This window comes from Centruroides sculpturatus, unplaced genomic scaffold (genome assembly GCF_000671375.1).
Source record: "Centruroides sculpturatus isolate CEXI.00-Female unplaced genomic scaffold, Cexi_2.0 scaffold464, whole genome shotgun sequence".
In the NCBI taxonomy this organism is placed as follows: Eukaryota; Metazoa; Arthropoda; class Arachnida; order Scorpiones; family Buthidae; genus Centruroides; species Centruroides sculpturatus.
In genome coordinates this window covers 235,834-257,253 of record NW_019384627.1, presented here as the reverse complement: position 1 = coordinate 257,253, position 21,420 = coordinate 235,834, and the positions used below count along the sequence as shown (strand labels likewise).

At 28.6% G+C, this 21,420-nt stretch overlaps 2 protein-coding genes across 2 annotated transcripts; both read left to right on the top strand.

The window, feature by feature from the left end:
- The first annotated feature begins 279 nt into the window (after positions 1-279).
- On the top strand, positions 280-13,231 carry LOC111625641 (patched domain-containing protein 3-like). The gene is made up of 7 exons (XM_023368853.1): positions 280-521; positions 4,645-5,005; positions 5,411-6,028; positions 6,156-6,488; positions 11,457-11,895; positions 11,976-12,291; positions 12,504-13,231. The coding sequence occupies exons 2-7, from the start codon at positions 4,654-4,656 to the stop codon at positions 13,143-13,145; spliced, it is 2,700 nt and encodes an 899-aa protein (XP_023224621.1). The 5' UTR covers positions 280-521; positions 4,645-4,653; the 3' UTR covers positions 13,146-13,231.
- Positions 13,232-15,515: 2,284 nt separating this feature from the next.
- On the top strand, positions 15,516-20,750 carry LOC111625649. Its single transcript, XM_023368862.1, has 2 exons — positions 15,516-15,599; positions 20,415-20,750. The coding sequence occupies exons 1-2, from the start codon at positions 15,516-15,518 to the stop codon at positions 20,748-20,750; spliced, it is 420 nt and encodes a 139-aa protein (XP_023224630.1).
- The last annotated feature ends 670 nt before the right edge of the window (positions 20,751-21,420 follow it).

Below are 21,420 nucleotides of genomic sequence, written 5' to 3'. Positions count from 1 at the left end.
AATTACGGGTCAGGAAGCATGGACGTTGTCATTTTGACCCCACTGTATCTCGAAAACGAAATCATGGATCCTTTTTTTATTATATTTTTTATATTTTTCATTGCAATTAACACGTATTCATTCAGTTTCTCCTCAGTCTACTGTATTCTATTACTCTATATACCTATATTACAAATATGAAATACACTATATTATAAAAAGAAATAGTATGTTTTTTTTAACTTCACCCTTTTAAAAGTCTTGCACACGGGTCTAGAAGAAGCCTATTTTAGTAGATTAGACTATTATTTCATAACCAAACTCGCCAGGTTTCGAGGTGAACAAGTTATAAATGACGAGACCAAGAAAGTCAAGGAGATAAGAGGTCATTTAATAATGTCGTCTCGAAACACGAAGGTACATTGAAGTAATTTTAGTGTTGGATATACATTGTGATATTGTGAGACTAAGCTGTATGGAAAATCCTTGTTGTTGTAGACATAAAAACTGGCTTATCTGATAACTAGTTATTGTTAATTTAGGTGAGTTGACGATTATTCATATAGACAGACCTAAGACCGGTTTTTTAAATCAGCTTATAAAAACTAATATTATGTTTCTAGAGTAAAAATTCTAATGAGGATATTATAATTTAAACGAAATAGATATAAATTGCTAATGTTTTATTGTTGTCCTTTTTTAAAAAAAATAGTTAATTTATGGTTAATTAATTTCGAAAAAATAGTAATTTTTTTTCCTTATGTTTAACATAAATAAATTGGAAGAATAATAAAAATTCTGGCTTGATAAATATGCCTTTTTTTTATAAACTTTTTAAATATATAATACTCATTTCATAATTAGTTTAATTTAAAAAAATAATGCGTCGCGCCATCTGTTGCGAGATTTTATTTAAAATTTTTTATTTGTAATATTAATTATTATAAAAGACAAAAGTTTTATTTTGGAAGGGTAGAGATGAATTTTTTTAAATTGTAAATGGCAATAACGAGTTAAATTTTCATTAAACTTGATCCCAATCGAGATATAACTCCCTCCCCTCTATATCCCTCTTGACATTTAGTGTAATTAAACAGTATTAATGATGTTTCATCAATATTAATAATCCAATACAATTGTCTTTATGTCTTGTTCCTTAAAATTATGGATAGAGATTCCAAATTTTATTAATTATCTAGAATTATTAATACAGAATAATCTAATATATAATCGAGACGGGTTGATAATAATAATAATAATAATAATAATCAGCGCAGAGCCCAAACGGTTAGGAGTTGAAAGTTGAAATTTGGTNCTAGTCTATAATAAGTTTTATTTATTATTATTATTATATGTGTATTATTAAATATTTATATTATATTAGCACAGCTTTAATTATATGGAGGGTTTAAGTCCATAAAAACTATTTCATAAAATACTCCATTGGATATTATATATACTTAAACCAATCATCTTTCTATACCACGTGTGGACAAGACCTCGATCATGAGTGAATTTAGAGAATTTTTGGGACCACATTCTGGGAGTTTTCCTCGGAATTTAATAGCAGAAAATGCCCCTTACACACAAAGCTACTGTGCCAAATTTCGTTTCTTAATCATTACCCCATCTTCAGATATTAATCTTCCAGCGAACAAGATGAATAAAAGTCACACAATGAAACATATCGGGTTAACTTTGCCCTGAATATTATCTACTTATAAACATATCAATTAAATAAAAGTACAATTTAAAATTGCACTCTTTATTTTATTTATTATTTATTTATTATTCTTATTTGATTATTTTGTTTTTCTGTTCCTCACATGTTCTTCCACTAATGACAATCTTAATTTCTTAATAAAATATCTTCTTTAATTAGTTTTCCGTTTTCTACTTCAATATTCATTATATATATTACCATAGCATTAATGCTGCATAATTTAGCATAGAAAAAATTGTGGTGAGTTGCCAACGTTTTGAATTGCGTGACACATTACAAGTCCTTGCAAGTTTATTCACATCGACTCCACTTTTTATTTAATTGTAAAAGATTATAACAGATGATTACCTTTTATCTCCACTTTCTTTATCCAATTTCCGTTTATAACGTAAATTAGCAATAAAAACGTGCATAGTTTTGCATGTAGAAGATTAGAGTAACATCTTTTTGAAATCCAAATAGAGATTAGAGAGGTTGCGGCCGAAGTTTTCATCTCTCAAACGTAAACGTCGAACGTCGAGCGCCGCTTACAAGATATCGGCGCTCGACGTTTGGCGCCGATATCTTGCACTTTTCTTTGAATTGTGCCGGAATGAAAGTTTTGTTTGCTTAAATCTGTCATGACAGATGATTCAGTATTTGTTTGTAACTCTTTGGCATCTGCTTCACTATCAGAATCTGCATAATCAAATGATTTGATTCGCGATTTCCAAGAAGAAAAATGTCATTATAGGAGAAGTTGCTGTTTTCCTCTAAAAGTGCTGAAGGAATGTCACTAGCCTGAAGTTTACAAGATACTTTATGGTTTCCTTTGTTAAAAACAAACATAAAATGATATAAATAAACAAAAATCTTTGGTTTTAGAAAGAAAAGTGAAAAGCATAGTACTTTAATCGCTCGGTCCAGAACCACGTGGAGATAAAAACGCCCAGACACAATTTAAGCACGTGCTCAAGCTATGACACCATAAGCCAAAACAATTTACTATTGCATCAACAAGCGGCAACATCACAACTCTAGTACTGAAAAAATCAGATTGCTTGCGTATATTTTGAAATAAATACAAATACAACACTGAGGTTAATTCAACCACCATCTAGTTCACGAAAGGTTAAACGAAACACACGCAAACACATGGAATTTTGGGTTCAGGGGCTCTCAAAACGTGGAGATTTGCAAAAAACTCGCAGGGTCAAATTTGACACGTGACACGATTCCGATACTTTCTCTTGTTATGTATACATAACAACCGGGAAAGTAAAACGAAACCAAGTAGCCTATATTAATCCTATCTGTGTAATCTCTCATGAATATTAAAACGACCTAAATAAGTGATTATATAGGAATCTTTACGTAGAAAAAAAAAACAGTTAAATAAGAATGTCGCATTATATTTATAAAAGATAAATATTTTTGAAAGTCTCGATTACGCTAACAAATAACTCTTAATGTTGATAGAAATGATGTATTGCAGAGTACCTTATTGTAACTCTAGATAGGCAAAAGCTAATAGTGTCTTATTTCATAAATTTTCAATAAATAACGAGTGTAAAAAATAAATTTTAGCAATTTTCTACAAGACGAAACGGATGATTCTTGGCTCTTGTTTGGCTCTTGGCTTATGTTTTGTCTCCACAATTAAATCGTTTCTATATTAAGTACATAAACGAGAAATAAGTTTCATATTAGAAATTCCATTTAACAATAGAGTCGTACCGGTTGTCTATCTAACACCTTTCAGGAGAAAATATTTGAACTGAAATAACGTGACTTCCGGTTTGCATCAGAAGTTTGCATATATTTAATTGGGGTCTTCTGTCCCTAAAGTTTCCATTCATGTCTCGTCTTACATCTATCTAACACCGTTCTTGAGATTAAGGAAAGACAGATAGACGGACGACAGTGGGATTTATAAGTCTATAGTTTTTTATTCAAATAGCAATCCAATTAACTATAGGATAATGAATAACAAGGTATTATATCCATCCTAATTCCACGCAGCAGTTTTTGCGAATAATTTATTCAAAAACTAATAGATAAATACTGTAAATAAATAATAATAATAATAAAGAAACGATATGATTTATTAAATTTCATAAAGTTTAGTGTAATTAATACATACGTTAGAAGGTGAACAGCTGTTAAATACTAATGTAATTCAACTATTTCAACCAGTTTTTCTTTAATGTTGCCTTGAGTATTAATCAGAAAAAATATGTCTTGCATTTTTAATGAATGTAGATTCAAATTGGATTAGATTTCATCAATAAATTTTATAAAATCAACAAGTTTGGTTCAACCTTGTAACTCGTTTTTTGACTAAAAACTTTCCAGTTGATAAAAGTAAAATTTAACCGTTTATACAAATTCAAAAGAAGCTTACAAAAGTTTTCCTAAATCACCTCTAAGTCCAGATGTGTTAAGATTGTCCCTCGACGTGTCCTTCGGTGAGATAGATGCCCCGGAGCAGCGTTGATTCGGAATGTGGAGCCGACGACTGGAAACAATCCTCGGTGATCTCGGTCGAGAAGATAAAGCAAAAAAACAGGCACAAAATAAAGTTTAGAATTCACGCTGTTCTTAAGCGGCTACAGAAGAAGGGCAGACGGGAGAGAATATAGATGAACAATCGGCGAAGAAAACCTCCTAGTCCTTGATTCCGTTGTTTATATGCAGTTTTAGCGGATTAAAAGAGTTCTAGTTAGGTTGAATCTTCCTCCCTCGCTTCTCAGTTGGTCACCCCTCCTTATCCTTTTTTCTCGTATTTTAAGCCATTATGACAATCAAGAATTTTTACCCAATTGAACTTCAAATCCACATATATTTTATTAATTATCAATATTTTCCTGTTAAATAATTATGTATGTGCATTTTTTTAAAGAAAATGTTTATAAAGTATCACAGATAATAAATTATAAATAATAATAATTTTTTTTTTTTAGATATTAAACATGAATGTGAACATTGTACAACAGTGTATCTCGTCTGGGTTTAGGCAATTAGGACGTTTAATTGCTCGTCGTCCTTTCTTTTTTATCATTACTCCATTAATAGTTACTGGTATACTCTCTCCAGGTTTGTATTTTTTACAGCGTGAAAGTGATATCAATTATTTATTTGCATCCGAAACTGGAAGAGTTTATACGGATAAACAAATCATAAAATCATTATTTTCTTCCGACGAATCTCATTTTGATTGGACTCGAAGTCTGGATTCTACTCCATTCGCTATAATTTTGGTTATATCTAAGGATCAAAGATCTCTTTTAGAAAAATCACATTTTGAAAAGATTTTAGAAATAGGTAAGCATTTTTCTTGCTTAAATTTTTAAAATTTACAGTTATAACATTCTCAAAAGTATCATATATATTTTGGTTTAATGCTGAAAATCAAAGTAAAGTATTAGTTATTAGAAAAATAAAAGTATTAGAATCTGAAGTAAACTAGAAAAAATATATTTTTTAATCTAGAATTTGTTGATAAAATGCTATATTAGAGAGGTTGCGGCCGAAGTTTTCATGTGTAAAACGTGAACGTCAAACGTCGAGCGCCGCTATCTTGTAAGCGGCGCTCGACGTTCGACGTGCACGTTTATACATGAAAACTTCGGCCGCAGCCTCGCTATTAATTTAACTGTATATCTTATGATTAAAAATTATGAATCATAAATTAATTGTTCTTATTATTATCTTTATTTTTTTATTTAGATAACATCATACAAAATTTAACAGCTAACTGGAATAACAAAACCTGGAGATACAGAGATTTATGTACAATTAATAACGGAGAATGTTTCAAGCAAACCCTTTTACAATATTCTCATCAAATTCTAAATAATGGAAAACGATTCAAATATCCCTTAGAAGTGAACAGTACTAATTATAATATAAAATTTACAGCATTAAATTTTGGAGGAGTTCAACTGAATGAAAGAAATGAAATCATTTCTGTTAAAGCAATAAAATTAATCTATCTCCTAAAACATTCGGAAGCATCTGATATTTGGCAAAAACAGTTCCTTCGTGAAACAGAAAGTATTCAATACGATGGCCTTGCTACAACTCGAATTGCCAGCATTAGTATTCCCGAGGAACTTGAAAGAAATGCCAAAACTGTGCAATCTTTCTGCTCTCTTGCCGTTTTTCTAATGATAACATTTGGAATGATTGTCTGTACAGATAGAGATTGGGTAAAAGCCAATCCGTGGCTTGGATTAATCGGCTGCATTTCTGCAGGATTAGGAGTCTTATCCGCATTTGGTGCTGTACTTTTTTGTGGTGTCAAATTTAACGATATCGTTTCTTCTGTTCCTTATTTGATGCTTGGTAAGTTTCTTCATATAAATATTTAAATATAAGTAGAGTTACTTATGTAGATTCGTGTATGCATTTTATAAATGACAAAACATGCAATCTTTCTTTCTTTTTTAATAAAATTCAAAATTTTAAATAGGAATCGGCTTGGACGATACATTTGTATTGTTAGCAGCGTGGAAAAGAACTAATCCAAAAGATAGCGTAGAAGACAGAATGGCAGCATCTTTTTCTGAAGCGGCAGTTTCTATCACCATTACATCAGCCACTAATTTTATATCTTTTCTCATAGGATTAACCATGCCTTTTCCGATTATTAGAATTTTCTGTACCTATGCTGCTACATCCGTAATATTTTCTTATATTTATCAAGTTAGCTTTTTCGGTGGTTTTATGGCCCTGAATGGAAAAAGAGAAAAACTCAATTTGCATTCGCTATCGTTTCAGCCAGTTCTTCCTAAACCATTATCAGGTGAGTAGAATTATTATATTTCAAGCATTGATTTAATTTAATAATAATAGCTATTCTCCCAAGTTTTTAAAACATTTTTCTCCCTGAAAAATAATAATTATTAAGTCTAAAACTGTAATAATCAGGTCCTAACACGGAGGGATTAGCAGGACTATTTAACTCGGGCCTTCTATATTTACCGATCCTCAAAAGAATTTCATACAAATAATACTCAAGAAATAAAATAGAACGAATAAAATATTTCAGGATATTTTTAATTTGAATTTTATTATTTAAAAAATATAATAGAATTTTTTTATGTTTTTTATTCACTATGGCCTTATAAAATAAGTGCACCTTGGCCTATCTCGATCTCTTAGAGGTCCTAATAGTAACTTATTACATAATAGTAAATAGTAAAAGTACAAAATCATATCTTAATCTATACTAATATTATAAAGAGGTAATGTTTGTAAGTATGTATGTATGTAAGTTTGTTTGCAGCAGGTAATCTCCGAAACTACTCATCCGATTTCAAAAATTCTTTCACCAATATTTAGAATGGAACCTCAGGGTGGACATAGGCTGTATATTATTCCGTTAAACATTCATATAAATTAAAATATATAATCTAGGTTAAGGCTTTTATGTCCAACAGATGGCGCTACGAGTACGACGCCCTAAGTTTGCTTTTCTGTGAGGCATTATGCTTTTCTGTGAAAATGAACTAAAGCAGATCATCTTCTATCTATCTATATAAATAAAAATGTAATGTTCGTTTGTTCCTACCGATTCCTTTGAAATTTTGACACAACGCTGCATTCGAATACGCACGTGTTTTTATATAATATACGTGTCGAAATTCCCCCCACTGAAGGGAGATGGTTAGGATTAAGGCTTACCGTAAAGAACTCTGCTTCTATTTATACTATTTTAGATGCGGTTTTTTGCGTTTTTGATTGCGTTTTAATAGGGTACGTCAACAGAATGTACACTAAGAAGAATTTTTCGAAAAATTCCCCCCCCACGGGGAAGTGTTATAAATTTATAATAGATACATTTTGAGCCACAACAACGCGTGGCAGGGTCTGCTAGTTATCATATATATATATATATAAACAGAATTATTTATTTTCTTAACCTTTCTATTGTATTATACTAAGACATCGCACTCCTCATTTACGGCATTCAATGTATATAACTACAAAGGTTATTGTACACAATTTTAATTGTATACAGTAGAGGAATAAAGGATTGTGTTATAGAGGATAGGAATTGTATTAGGTTTTTCACTTGGTGTGATAAACCCTTACATAAGACAACCTTTGTAGTTATATACGAAAGACTTCATATAAAACTTGTTTAAATAAAAAATCTTGTAAAATGCTAGAATAATTCCTTTTATGTGATAATAAAATGTTTAAATTTTGGCAACAGATTGTATAAAACTACCAGAGTTCAGCGGTTTTATGCACTAGGCTATAGGACAGCGCTTAGAAATTGGTATAGCGCGAAATAGACGCTCTATATCATCATTGTCGCAGTAAATATGTGAATATAATATATATTTTTTATAAGAATTATATTTAGTTTTATTATTTTGTTAAATATCCTGCCAATATATGGCGCTACGTGTAAATCAGCAAATCGAATGTAGATAGAAATTAATTGATTTAAAGAAATCCAATAGATATTTTGGAGTGAGATTACGACATTATCTAAGTTAAAAGTAATTGAACGTAACTACCTAGTTTCGTAGCAATTGGTTGAACGGCCTACGAGTGTATAGTGAACAAACAAACAAACAAACATCCTCTTTTATATAGATATAGATAAACAGAATATTGAATTATTTATTGAAATGTGTACATATAGAAAAATACGAAAAAAGTTATCACACGTAGAAGAAACAGTAAATTTAAAAAATTCTAGTAACGACTTACGTACTGTACTTATCTCAGCTGTTACGAGATTTTATTTTAAAAATAATTTATATTTTAATTTTAATTTCAGTATAATAAATAATTTGTGTATGGCGCCATCTGTTATGACATTTTGTTATTTTGTTATGACATTTTGTTACATTTTCTTAACCTTTCTATTGTATTATACTAAGACATCGCACTCCTCATTTACGGCATTCAATGTATATAACTACAAAGGTTATTTGTTATTAAAAACTTTTTATATATTTATAATTATTATCGAATCACCCCTATATCTCCCATCTCCTCGAACTTTAACCACCAAAATTTAATAACATGAATGCCCACACAACATGCCAAATTTTATTTTTTAATCTTTACCCCATTCTTCTTCTTCATCTTCACCTTTTACCATGTTTATATGGGGTTGGCGTTTCTTTCTCTAATATGTTTCCTCCATTTTAACCGGTTGGAATGAAAATTGAAACATTACTACATTCACAATTACTAGTTTTGTAAAGGAAATCAATGCGTTTCATTATTTTTTTTCGTAAATAATCTTCTAACGAACAATAGAACTTAAATTATACAATTATATTAAATCGATTATGTATGAAATTCTGTTGTATTCTTACAATTCGATATAAAAAAAGAAAAAAAATCTTTAAACACAATAAACTTTTTCCTGTTTTTTTTAAAAACCAGATACTTATTTAAGATGTATATTGACACATCAGTCAATTCTCTGAATGGTATCTTTGATAATCCTTAATACAAACTGTGGATCGATTGTTATACGTTGAATGACCTGAAAATTTTCCTAATATAAAATTATGCGATTTATATTTTAACATTACTCGTTGTTTCTTATCAAACACGTGAACTGAATAATAAACCAACTTATAGTCTAAATGATTAATTTAATATGCAATGGAATGTAGTAAAAACGTAATATAGTAGTAACAATGGATCTGGTAAATACACAAGATTATATACAGTACATTTGCTAGAGATCGCGTGCATAATATTGAAGAAGTTTTAAACTAGGGATATGAATTGTCATTTAGCAATAAATAAAACACGCGTTATATAGAAAAAGCATTACTTATAGTAATTTTGTGCAAATTAATTATATTAACCATGTTGATTAATTTACTACGCTAGTCTTTCATTTCATCTTTCATGTAGCTCCATCTGTATTTGAAATTATTAAACAGAAGTTGAAAACTCGTAAAAATGCAGTGATCCCGATTGCGAGGAGCTCTGATTTCGAGGGATTTTAGAGTTCGATGATAAAAAATGTTTGCAGAGGTGCTATTATTTAGAAGAAATGAGAAAAAGACGAAAGGAACAATTGAATTTTAAGGAAAATTGTGGCACAGGGTGCACTGGCAGAGTGTATAGGTCGCATTAAAAAACGAAGAAATATATCGAGGGATTCCCCAGAATTCCCTGAACAAAAATGTTTGAAGACAACACCATACAAGGGTGCTTCTAATTCAAATTTGTCAGGGCCCCCATGAATCTATAACTGGGTAAAAAAGGTGCAATGTAGAGGAACGAACCAAGATCCACTGATGGCAAAATATTCTTTTATATTTAAAATATATACTGTACCAATGTTTATGTTTAAATAATTTATTTTCATTCGCATGTAGCAATTCCCGTTAAGTAATCGAATTAAAAATTACGTAACAGACCTGAAAATAAAATGATGACACGTGCCATTTCAAGACGTGCTTTCATTTTATTTTTAAACATGCAGGGTGTTTCAAAAGTGATTTTCTATTATGTTGAAATTAGAAATATCTTTAAAATTTCTTATAATGGTTTCTGACTAAATCGTAGGTTTATTTGAGGAATTTTTTTTAGGGTTACAATTACAGGAACCATGTACCTTGACATGCTTAAACAATTCTTAAATCTCAGCTTCTTCAAAATGGTATTCTTAACACAGTAATATTTCAGGATAAATCATCATGCCATTATGTAAGAATTGTTTGGGATTATCTCAACATCTTTCCCCATCGTTGGATCGTCCTTGGAGGACTCAAACTCACATGATTTGGGATTTTCTGTGTGGAAGAGTCCAAAAATATCAGTTTAGTGTGGACTAAAGTGATATTTTTCATGATCTAGGCCCCGACTATTGGAGTCAGTTGAATTCAGTCCGATCACAGAAGTCTTTAAATTTAAAATATTTGCTCTATTGGTCAGATAGTACATATTTTAACCTAACTTTGTCTTTATTCTTTAGAATTTCTCATTATAAAACTAAAGAGATTATGTCAAATTGATACAAAATGCTCATTATCTCAACTAAACAAACAGACTCTTAATTAATCTTACGTAAAAAAAACACGAAAGTAATGTAAATTAAAGCTTTCTTTCATTAGTAATGAAGAATCTATTTAAATTTTATCGGTTTTATTAATATATTTTTGTGAATTTCATCTCACCTCTTCCAAACCCTGTTAATGATTTATTTAATAAATCTTATTTTTATAGAATGCCATAGATTATAATTCGATTAAACAATAATAAATGCTACTCTATACTAATTTGTATTGAGTTACAGTAGAACCTCGATTATCCGCCCTAATTGGGGACTGGGGTTGGTCGGATAATTGAAAAGTCGGATAACCGAAAAGTATGAAAAAAATCCATTATTAGTGTAGTATATTATTATATCCCATGTAATTAGTATATTAGTATATCGCTATTAACCTATTTTGCGTTGAATTTTCATCGATGTTAAGCCTAACAAAAATTTTTTAAAATAATAATCGTCGCTATTGTATCGTTAAAAATTAGAAAATTAAGCTTTGTTTAAATACTGGCTCCCTTTCATGGTCGAATGAGTGTTGCCAGCTAAAATACGTAAAAATAATATTAAAGTAGCCAAGACATAGCCAAATATTGTAGCGCCACATCACTAGCGGACATTTGAAATTTGTGGACTAGGACGGTCGGTTAACCGAGGGGTCGGTTGATCGGGGGGCGGATAATCGAGGTTCTACTTTATTTACGATTTATTAACCAATCTTTCTTTTTTTTCCTACAGGAGAAAAAAGTTTCTTGTATAGACTTTTATGCACGGGAGGAAATGACGATGTCTTTTCTGAAAACTCACAACTTAAAGAAGATTATAATTTAAGTATATTTTTAAGAGATTATTTAGGAGAATTTTTATCAAAACCACTCGTAAAAGGTTGCGTTGTGATAGTATTTCTTGTGTACTTTGCCTTGGCTCTAGTTGGATGTTGGAATATCGAAGAAGGATTAGAACGTTATTTAGTATTTCCGTATGATTCTTACGTAATTCCTTTTCTAAAACAAAGACAATCTTATTTTGGCAAATATGGTGATAGAATACAAATTGTTATTAAAGAACCAATCGATTATTCTGATATTAAGATTCAGAATAAAATAGAATTACTTTTTCAACGATTAGAAAACAGTTCTTATTTCGGAGATTCAACTTTAACACAATCTTGGTTGAGGTTAAGTAATTTTTTAAATCAATTTTTATAAAGAATATTTTATATATCTTATTTATATAATTTATTTTTTATATTTTTAGATATTACTTGAATTTTTCTCGAAGTTCTCAGTTAAGCCGGCTTATGAGAAATTTCGATTTAGAAAATAAACAAGAATTTATAGACGGACTACAAAACGTTTTCTTAAAATTTCGTTATGCTAAATATTTTCAAAAGGATATTATTTTCAATAAAAATTCGACGGAGATCCTCGCTAGTCGTTTTATCATACAAACAATGAACACTTATTCTTCAAAGTCAGAGAAAGAGATGTTGTTGTATTTATATAAAACAGTAGATGAAAGTCGTTTACCAATTGCAATGTATTCTCGATATTTACCTTTAGTAGAGCAGCACGTAAGTATATTTCTCTCTCAAATATATATTTTTTTTCTATATAAAAATAATATATATATATTGTTTTCCATTTTATAAAAATCATTTCTAAGAAACTTTCTGCTGATATTCATATTTTCCCATTTAACATTTAAATAAAATGTTATTTTAAGCATAAATTATTTTATAAAAAATTATAATTTAATTAACAATATATTTATTAAATATTACAGATATTAGTGAGAGGTATCTGTCTACAAACAGTAAGCATAGCTGCAGTTGTAATGATGATTATTTTCCTCATATTTATTCCCAACTTGATTTGTGCCGCATGTGTAGCATTTTCCATCATCTCCATCCAAATAGGAGTATTGGGATACATGACATTCTGGTCTGTTAGATTAGATACAATATCTATGATGAACCTCATCATGTGTGTTGGATTTTCTGTGGATTATGCTTCTCACATTTCATACATTTTTCAAATAACTAAATCTCGTGATCCAAATGAAAAACTAAAATGGTCACTCTATGCTGTAGGTGGACCAATTATTTATGGTTGTTTATCTACAATTTTAGGTGTTTTTATTCTATCCTTCACGCCTTCTTATATGTTTGTAGTATTTTTTAAAATTGTATTTTTAGTCATCTTATTTGCATTTCTTCACGGTTTATTGCTGATTCCAATATTTCTTAGTATTTTTAACTGCTGTCAAAAGGAAGAAGACAAACAAAAGAATGGTATTAATCGTGAACAGACTATAAGAATAAAGTTAAGTGAAGACGAACAAGAGAAGAATCAAGATAGTGATGTGGAATCAGATGAAGATGAACAATGTTCTCAAATATCTGCTGAACATTCCGAAAACAAGTGAAAAGAATAATTCATAATAATATAATATAGCACAAATTTTATACTTAATTATCATATCATATACAGAATTTTATTTAAATATTTTATAACGGATTATCTCGTAAATGAATTATATAATTCGCATTATGTTAATTTAATCATGAATATTTATTATATCGAAACGCCTTTGAATAATATAAAAGTTATTTTGTTATCTAAACAATTACAAACGTTATTAATAATTTTATATCCTTTTAAAATATTATTATAGGCTATATAAGTTTATGGAAGAGCTACTTAAAATCACAAAATTTTTATAAACGAAATGGAAAAAAAATATATTTAAATTTTGTTACTAAGTATAGAAATTATTCATAACTTTGTACTAAAAATGTTTTTCTAGTCATTCTCGCCTATGAATTATTAATGAATTTTTTATCATGTTTTAAACGAGTGAATAAAACGATTTTAATAATACTTTTTCACCTGTGTTTAATACTGTTAAACAGTTACCTTGTATCAATTAATCATTTTTTTTACGTTAATAATATAAAAATATTTTATCAATAATTTAGTGCAGTTTTTTAAAAGATTGAAATTGGAAANAAATTTATATTATTGATTAATTAAACACTTCAAATATTAACAGGAATTAAATAAATTTAAGTACGAAGAAATTAGAAGAAAGTTTCTTGTGTATTGTACAATTGGAAGATTAATGCTAGATTGTAATTGAATGTATTGATACTTCAGGCTATATGCAAGATGGTCCTTTACACCTGGAGTCCCTTTACATCATTGCAGATTCCGAAAAATTAATTAAGAGAAAACTCGTGAAAAAAATCTCTGAGTACGAGCAAAACGATTGGATTCTTCTTTACGATAACACACCTGTACACTACTCCGTTATTGTTTAACAAACCATTGCTGATTCGAATAACAAGTTAATGGCCCGTCAATTAACAAGACTAAAAGCAATATTAGACTATTTATATGCAAAATAGATTAGCCAATTTAACAATAATCTGAATTGGGAGTGATGTATTCAATTCAAAAGTTCAATTAACTGAATTCTTTACACACCATGAACACTTTAAGGCTATTAAAAGCCCGCAGAAATATTTAAATAACACACTGTCACATTAACACGTCGATGACTTAATCGTTTTAAATTGAATTTTATCACAATTGTATGGGTTGCTTCGATACCTTATCTCAAAAGTAAAGAATTTCGTACCTTGCACTGGGGATCGTGTAATCGGAATTTCAACGCTTTTTTCCCATTTTTATATATGTAGCTTTTATGTACATATTTCATTAATTAGAAATCATTAGTTTTCATTTTTCTATTGGTATATACGTATAATTAACCTGTTAAACTTATTACGAAAGCACACTTTTATTATNAATAACACACTGTCACATTAACACGTAAGAATTGTTTTATAAATTGAAAAATATAAATAAAGTTTCTATGAATTTTTTTTTACATTAAGTTAGAAAAACACATCTTAAGTTCATCTATTATTAATACAAAGTTTTCTCTATTATTTTCCTAAAAAATCATGGATTGAAATTGCAAATTCTTCGCAGTAAACTGAATAAATGTAAACTTTTTTATCGTCTTACTGTATATAATTAAATTTATCTTTAGTTCTATTTACATAAATTTTATAGTCCGTAGCCATCATGCGAATGCAATAAATAGATAAATATAAAATTCAATTTTTACCCCCTTAAATATTTGAATTTTTTATCTTAAAAATTGCTTAATCTTGTAGTATAGTTTTTATAATAAATGTTAAATAAGTTTGATTTTTTTCATCAAAGTTATTGAAATTTTTACTTTTTTCATTATTCGGTAATAATTTTTATATGAACTTATACATCATTTTAAATGTAATTTATCTATAATCTTGGTTTTAAGAATTTTAAGATAAAATGAATGAAGTCTTTATCAATAATTTAATATTTGCTTTAATGAAATTTAGCAATTCAGTTAAAACTTTATATTTTACGCTATAAAGTGTAATACGAGGTCTATTCAAAAAATACGCGGACTGACGTCATAAAACAAAATGTACTTTATGTAGAAGTTACATGTCTGGGTCCCCTTCAAAGTACTCTCCTTCCCAACACTTATCCCAACGGTGTTTCCACTTGTTGAAACAGTCCTGGTACGTTTCTTTTGTAATGTCCTTCAACGCCTTCGTCGCATTTGCCTTAATCTCGGGAATCGTCTCAAATCTTCTTCCTTTCAAAGGTCTTTTGAGTTTGGAGAACAAGAAAAAGTCACAAGAAGCAAGGTCAGGTGTGTAGGAGGGGTGAGGAAGAACCGTAATCGAGTGTTTGGCCACGAGTTCTGAGCTGAATGGGCTGGATCATTGTCGTGATGAAGAAACCAGTCGCCACTCCTCCACATTTCTGGCATTTTGCGACGGATGGCGTCCCTCAGACGTTTCAGAACTTCAATATAGTAAGTCTGGTTCACTGTGGAGCCTTGGGGGAGGTACTCGTGGTGAACAACGCCCTTAGCATCAAAGAAAACTGTCAGCATCACCTTGATATTGGAACGAACTTGGCGAGATTTTTTGGGTCTGGGGGACGTTTCACCCACCTACTGGGACGATTGGATCTTCGTTTCAATGTCATAATCGTAAACCCATGATTCATCACCTGTTATGATCCTTGACAAGAAGTTTTCATCTTTTTCTGAACGATCAAGCAATTCCTGACAAATCTGGACGCGATTGGCTTTTTGGTCGTCCGTCATCTGGCGTGGCACAAATTTCGCAGCAATGCGGTGCATCTTCGATTTTTCGGTCAAAATTTTGTAACAAGATCAAACTGATATCCCACACTCTTCAGCAAGCTCCCTGATGGTCAGACTTCGATTTGCCCGCACCAGGGCAAGATTTTGTCGACGTGTGGGCCGTCAGTTGACGTGGAAGGATGTCCAGGACGCTCATCGTCTTCAATCGACTGTCGACAACCCTTAAAACGTTCATACCACTTGAAACATGCCGTACGCTTCGTAGCAACATCACCGTAAGCCGTGTTGAGCATAGCAAATGTTTCAGTCGCAGATTTTCCAAGTTTAACACAAAAGTCTCTCCATAGGCCTATGTCTTTATCATTACCACGAGTTACTTGAAACATACCGTATTTATATATTTGACTATACTATATTTGAGTGTATTATAACACTACATATTTTTATATCAACATTATCAATTATCCTCTTCATGCCATGTAGAACATAGGTTCTGTTTTGTTCCATTAGCTTAATTTCTCCCCAACTCTTTCCCAAACTACAACAATCATCTTCGATCATATAATACCAAGAAAAGAAAATTCTTTCTTCAGATTAAAAGTTTGATATGTAGTCTTAATATATAGTATAATTCTTATTAGTAGAATCCGTTCTTTTCCAATTCGATTTTTATCTTTATTTAAAATTGTTATTATTATTAACTAAACTTTTAACAAAATAGTAACATATTTCGCTATTATTATGCAAATAAAATGCTTGCTTACACTAATAATTACATAAAATTTGTATCTATGTGTATATATTTTTGTTTTTTTTTATGAATTCCTTGATATCAATTGTAATGATATTCTCAGAGCAGTAATGACTTGCTATTCCCAGATTAAATAATAATAAATTGATTCTGGATATTGATATGAATAATTCCATTAAGAATTAACTATTGTATCTATTACTTGTTGTGTATTAGTATCAAATATCAATTTATTTTTAACTAAATTTAATCATTTAAAACTTTTTTATAAATATAATCCGTAATCAAAATCGAATCAATAAACTGCTATTTATCATAAGTATATTAATGAATTCCTTTGAAGTTATGCTTATAATCTTAATTATAGCGTTGATAGATTATTAAAATTTACTAGAAAATTAGCCAAATTAATATTCACTTTGTAGAATATGAATAATTTTAACATTAGTACTTGTATTGTAATACTGTAATACGAATTTTAGAACAATTTCACATACTTATTCTATCTTCACATTGATCAATTTAAAAGATATTTGTAAAATTTTAACTACATTTCGATAAATTAGTAGATTAAATAAATATATTTTTAATTGTTTTAATACCTAATACACCTATAATAATTTACTGTTATATAAGTTAACTTTCTTTTCGTAATATAGCAATTAATAATCAATATATATGTAAGTGAGAGAGAGCAACAGAATCTATATAAACACCACACTTTAGAAAAAGCAATTAACCTATAATATAACTAGTTTGTAGGAAAATACACTGTAATTTTCGATAGGTAATTTACCGAAGAGGAATGTACGAAGCCAGCTTTCTAGAAAATTAATCAATAGAACTACTCTAAAATTAATCTTGCAAGTTCCAATATAGGATTATTTATATTTAATTAGCCATAAAGTCAAATTGAATCCAAATGACTCTCAGCATATTAAAAGATAAAAATTACCATAAATTAAGTCTTTCATATTTCATTTAACAAGGCATAAAACTACTCAACGTAACAAATTCAAACGATTTAAAATTACTGAAGCAGTTTTATTCTTAAATATAAAGAAAAGTCTTATTAGATAAAAATAAATTTAAAAGCCATACTATAGGAAAGTTTGTTATGTAAGTAAGTTATATAAATATTAAATATAGTAGAAAATATATACTATTTATTTTAAAATGCTTTACTTTTTTTTTATTGACGTATAAACAACATAATAAAATTTTTAGATATAAAAATAAAGTAAGAATTCGTAAATGGTAAAACTAATCTTGATTTTATTTACGCATTTTAAAATTGAAATTTTAAAATTTAACAATTGTAGTCAGTGCCGGATTTATATTACATGTGGTCGTGTACTAAAAATAAATATTAAGTCTTACTTTAAAAAAGGAAACTTACTTATTCTATGCATTATTCATTTAAAAGGCATTGTGCAACGAAACAATTTGCAGTAGAACGTTGTTGTTGCCGTTTTTTGTTTTAAATAAAATTTAAATTTGTATTTATTTAAAAAAATACAGCAACGAGTTGCTTAACTTTTCCGGCAAAAACATTTAAAATTGCATGTGGCACCATCTATTATACAATATTTTATTTAAAATTTTTTTTTTATATTTTTAATTATTATAAAATGGTAAAAAGTTTAATTTTAACGGTAGGGATGAGTTTTATTTAAATAAAAAAAATTATAAATGCTAATAACGAGTAAAATCGTCAGTAAGTCCGACCCTAATCGAGATATGACACATATGCCATATGCCAAAATTTAATCGCATCAAACACCCTAATACACAAATCACCCTTCAAAATTTCAAAACTTTTCGACAAAAAGCACAGGAGTTATTAATTAATTAAGCTTCAAAGAGGGTGAATAAAATTGTGCAAAACACACCACACAGACACACTAACATCTATACATACAGAAAATCTACCAAATTTTTTTGCACATTCCTTTACGTTTTAAGGTCCTCTGAGTCCAAAAATATAAAAATCTCGCGGGGTCATTTTTTAACCGATTGCCATACTTTCCATTATTTTAACGTGTATTCTTATATCGGAGTTGGCTATTATTGTCCACGTGACATTGCCTGTAATACACTGTATATAAATTATGAAAGCCAAAAAAAAATCCATCCTAGGTTGAAGCTTAATAAACTGATAAATTCGACACTACTACATATAAAACATCATATTTTAAGTTTAGAAATAAACCAAATATTTTAAAATTATTTTCATTTTTTTTTAAACTGGAGTAACTTAATAATTTAAGTAAAATATTCTACATTTTAATAATATTATATTGTAAATACTTCATATCTGTAATACATATATATTATTTGCAAAGGGATTTATATATAAGTCTTTGGAAATATATCAAAAATGTTTGCTAATTTGATAAAATGTCAAACTTTAAATTTTACCAAGTCAACAAAAAATCAGTTCAACGCTTTGACCCAATACCTAACTACTTAATCAACCTTACAAAACTAAATCATACTTTTTACCCTAAATACATGTTATTTTTAGTAACTACGACAATGTTATTATATACTAATTTCAAATATTCTATAGCTAGATCTATAATAATGACTTTTTTTATATACAATTCTATTTTAAAACGTTTTTAATTAATTTAATATTTTGAAAAGCAAATTTTAAAATATAGAAGTTCTTCAAAATTTATGGTGAAATATTTAAAATAATTAAAATTTTAAATAAAAAAGAAAACAGGCGTTTTAGAATTACATAAAAGAGTAAAAAGTAATGAAATTTTCATAAGCATTATTCTTTAATATTTCAATTTAAAACTGAAATGAAATGCTCAAAATTTAAAGATTTTCATCAATTAATTTATATTTCTTTTATAAATTTACTTAAATATAAAAAAATAAAGCGATTTTAATGTATTTTAGAATGTTTTTTTTTTCTTGATTTTTAATGCATTTCTTTAAAAAAAATTTATAAATAATTTTTCTAATACATTTAAAATCGATTTAACTCAAGAGTTACCATATTAAATAGACAAAAAATAGATAAATAAACCTTTAAAAGATGAGATCTATTCGTTTTTTGAAATATATCAATATTATGTTATTTTTGTAAACATATTCCTTATTTGAAAGTAAATGAAAAAGTCAAGTATATGGCTTTTTAAATTTTATTTTTGTGTATTATTGTTCGATATCTTCTATTAAGATGAATACCTTTAAGAAGGGAAAGGGGGAAAAAATCAATATTTGTGTACGTAAATCTTCATTCGAAGTAAATCATAACGGTGTTGTGATACAAAATTTAGCGAGGTTGCGGCCGAAGTTTTCATGTGTAAAACGTGAACGTCGAACGTCGAGCTTCGCTATCTTGTAAGCGGCGCTCGACGTTCGACGTTCACGTTTTACAGATGAAAACTTCGGTCGCAACTTCGCTTTCTTGATCCAATTTCTGTAATCGTCCTGGTTTTATTCTTATTTATTTAGAGTTTTGCTTAAGTTCTCCCATAAAAAACATAATAATTATCTTTGATAACCTATTTAGGAAATTACTTTGAATGACATTCCGACGTAATTTCCGTTAAGAATGCTTTTACCAAAAATAAATATCGAATTATTTTAGATGTTTACAAATAAAAATAACATTTATTTTTACTTTAATAAAGCAATATATAGGCCTATATATGTAGAAGTGTAGTAACAACAATTTAATTAAATTATATAAGATAATTTGATTATTATTATTATTATAAATTAATAGAGTTTTATACTGTTTTCAGATGCCTCAAACCAGTCTTAAAGTGGGAAGTTTGACAGCTGTTGGATGGTGCACTCTCTGTGTTGAAATTATTGGTATAAGTGTATTAATAGGGGGTGCAATTTTGACGGGAATTTCTTACACGGAAATTAGACCCAATACCGCAGATAAAAATTATGACAGATTTTTGGGAGCAAATGTTAAAAGAATCGTTGGTCCTATCATGTTAGCATTTGGAGGAATCCTCCTTATCGGAGGATGCGTTTTTTTCGCTTTCGCTTTCTATTTTGCTAACAGAGAGTATAGAGCAAAAACAGTTACATATTCTGCAGCAGATGATAGGAAAGTCCCTTTCTGAATGTAAGTTATACTTTTAATATACATTTATATAATTAATATTAGAATATTTATGAGTATACTAGTCTATAATAATTTATAAACAATAATCCGTTGAGAGTACTCTCCCAATTTTTAGTAAAGATTTTCTATAAATACTTTAAGTTGAAAAGTCAATAATCTGGGTCATTAGAATTTTATAATATGCTTCATTATTTTTTGATGTATCAAAATATACGCAATGGGAATATTCGTTACACTTGACATAATCCATAATAAACTCAATTTCTCCTAGAAATTTATGACTTTTATTGCAATTTCACAATAAGAAATCATACTGTATGTAGCGAAATTGCAAATTTATTATATAACAGATGTTAAAAATTAACATTTATAATTAATTAACGCATATGGAAGATAAAGTAAATTATATTGAATATATCAATATATTTAATTATAGAAGAACCTTTAAATTATGATAAAGAATTAAAATTAATTATTATTTGTAAAAGATTTTCTAAACAGATAAAAATTAATTATTAATGAACTTTTCAATCTAATCAACAAGATATCAGACTTCATACTAAAATAAGAATAGAATAACAAATAAATTTTGAAATTTTATTATTTATTCATTTAAAAAATATATAATATATTATATATATAGTTTAAAAACAATTAATAAATTTCAG